Source organism: Penaeus monodon, chromosome 30 (assembly GCF_015228065.2).
Source record: "Penaeus monodon isolate SGIC_2016 chromosome 30, NSTDA_Pmon_1, whole genome shotgun sequence".
In the NCBI taxonomy this organism is placed as follows: domain Eukaryota; kingdom Metazoa; phylum Arthropoda; class Malacostraca; order Decapoda; family Penaeidae; genus Penaeus; species Penaeus monodon.
Window position 1 is genome coordinate 31,289,560 of NC_051415.1, and position 1,206 is coordinate 31,290,765.

The 1,206-nt window shown below is 42.2% G+C and overlaps 1 protein-coding gene across 1 annotated transcript in view; it reads left to right on the plus strand.

The window, feature by feature from the left end:
• The window catches only part of LOC119592709 (MAM and LDL-receptor class A domain-containing protein 2-like), a gene marked incomplete at its 5' end in the record, with an annotated part of 12,914 nt that overhangs the window by 3,580 nt on the left and 8,128 nt on the right, over nt 1-1,206 (plus strand). Inside the window, 2 exon segments of the mRNA XM_037941643.1 lie at nt 247-448; nt 1,071-1,182. Coding sequence (XP_037797571.1) covers nt 247-448; nt 1,071-1,182 — 314 coding nt within the window.

Below are 1,206 nucleotides of genomic sequence, written 5' to 3' on the forward strand. Positions count from 1 at the left end.
GAATGGTTTACTTATTGTACTGCGAACTAAGTGTTTGGGTATCTTTATTCGGGATGAGGTATGTTACATTTTCTTCTGTGAAAAGAAGACCGTGATCAGTTTGATATTCAAAACATTTCGAGTTCTGTTTCACAAAGCAAACAATATTCACAACAAACCTAAGCTCACGAAAACAAACAAACATGACATAAAAAAAGAAAATATGTAGAGTACATTGCTCCCGTAAAACGAAACCCCACGGCGCAGGTGGTCTTCGAATTACTAACGGACACGGAGATAATCTTCGAGAACGTGGCAGTGGACGACGTGGTGATCACCCCAGGGAGTTGTCCGGAGCCCGTGACTTGCAACTTCGACGAAGACCTCTGCCTGTGGACGCAAGGACACCTGGACATGGTCAACTGGAAGCTTGTTGACAGTCAGGGTGATCTTCATGACCATACGTCTGGTGAGTGGCTGGAGGGGAGTAGCTTTTTCGTGATAAAATGGCGTCCCTTGTGATTAAAGAAAGGAAAAGGACTTGCTTTGGTGAGTGCGTGTGTTGCGGGAAGTCATGGTTTTAGGGTAGTCTATATTCGTGATAAAATTGTACTAATTGTGATTACGGGAAAGAGGAAGGACTAAAAGCAGCCGGGGTTGATTTCTGTGACCGTGAGTTTGGTGAAATTAAGGAAAATAACAGGATTTATAAGATAACATAATTATGGTAAAATGGTCCTAGTTGCTGGGGAAAAAATGAGGACAAAGACGCATACATGAACTGCTTAGAAAGGATGATCTTTATGACCATTCGTCCGATGATTAACAAAAAAATATAGTAATAGGTTTAACTTGATTTTTTCTTGATAGAGTGGTACCGTTTGGACATACAATCGGATATTCTCTAAAATCTATGAAAGAAATTATAGCTTGAAACCTTTCTTTCCGTTCTTTCACTAACTTGATTCGCATACGATGGCATACATACAGCTTCCCAGCAACAGCAACAAAACAACATGAAACTCACACTATTTGATAAATGAAAAAAAGGTTAATTTCATTCATTCTTAATTCTTTTCTCTTCCCGAAAGGCAACGGCTATTTCCTGGCCCTGAAGACAGGACCCCCGGCAGCACCTGGGGACATTGCGGTGCTGGACTCCGAGCCTGTCACGATCGCGGACGTCGCCTGCCTCTCCTTCTGGTCGGTTTCCATTACTCCGTTAGA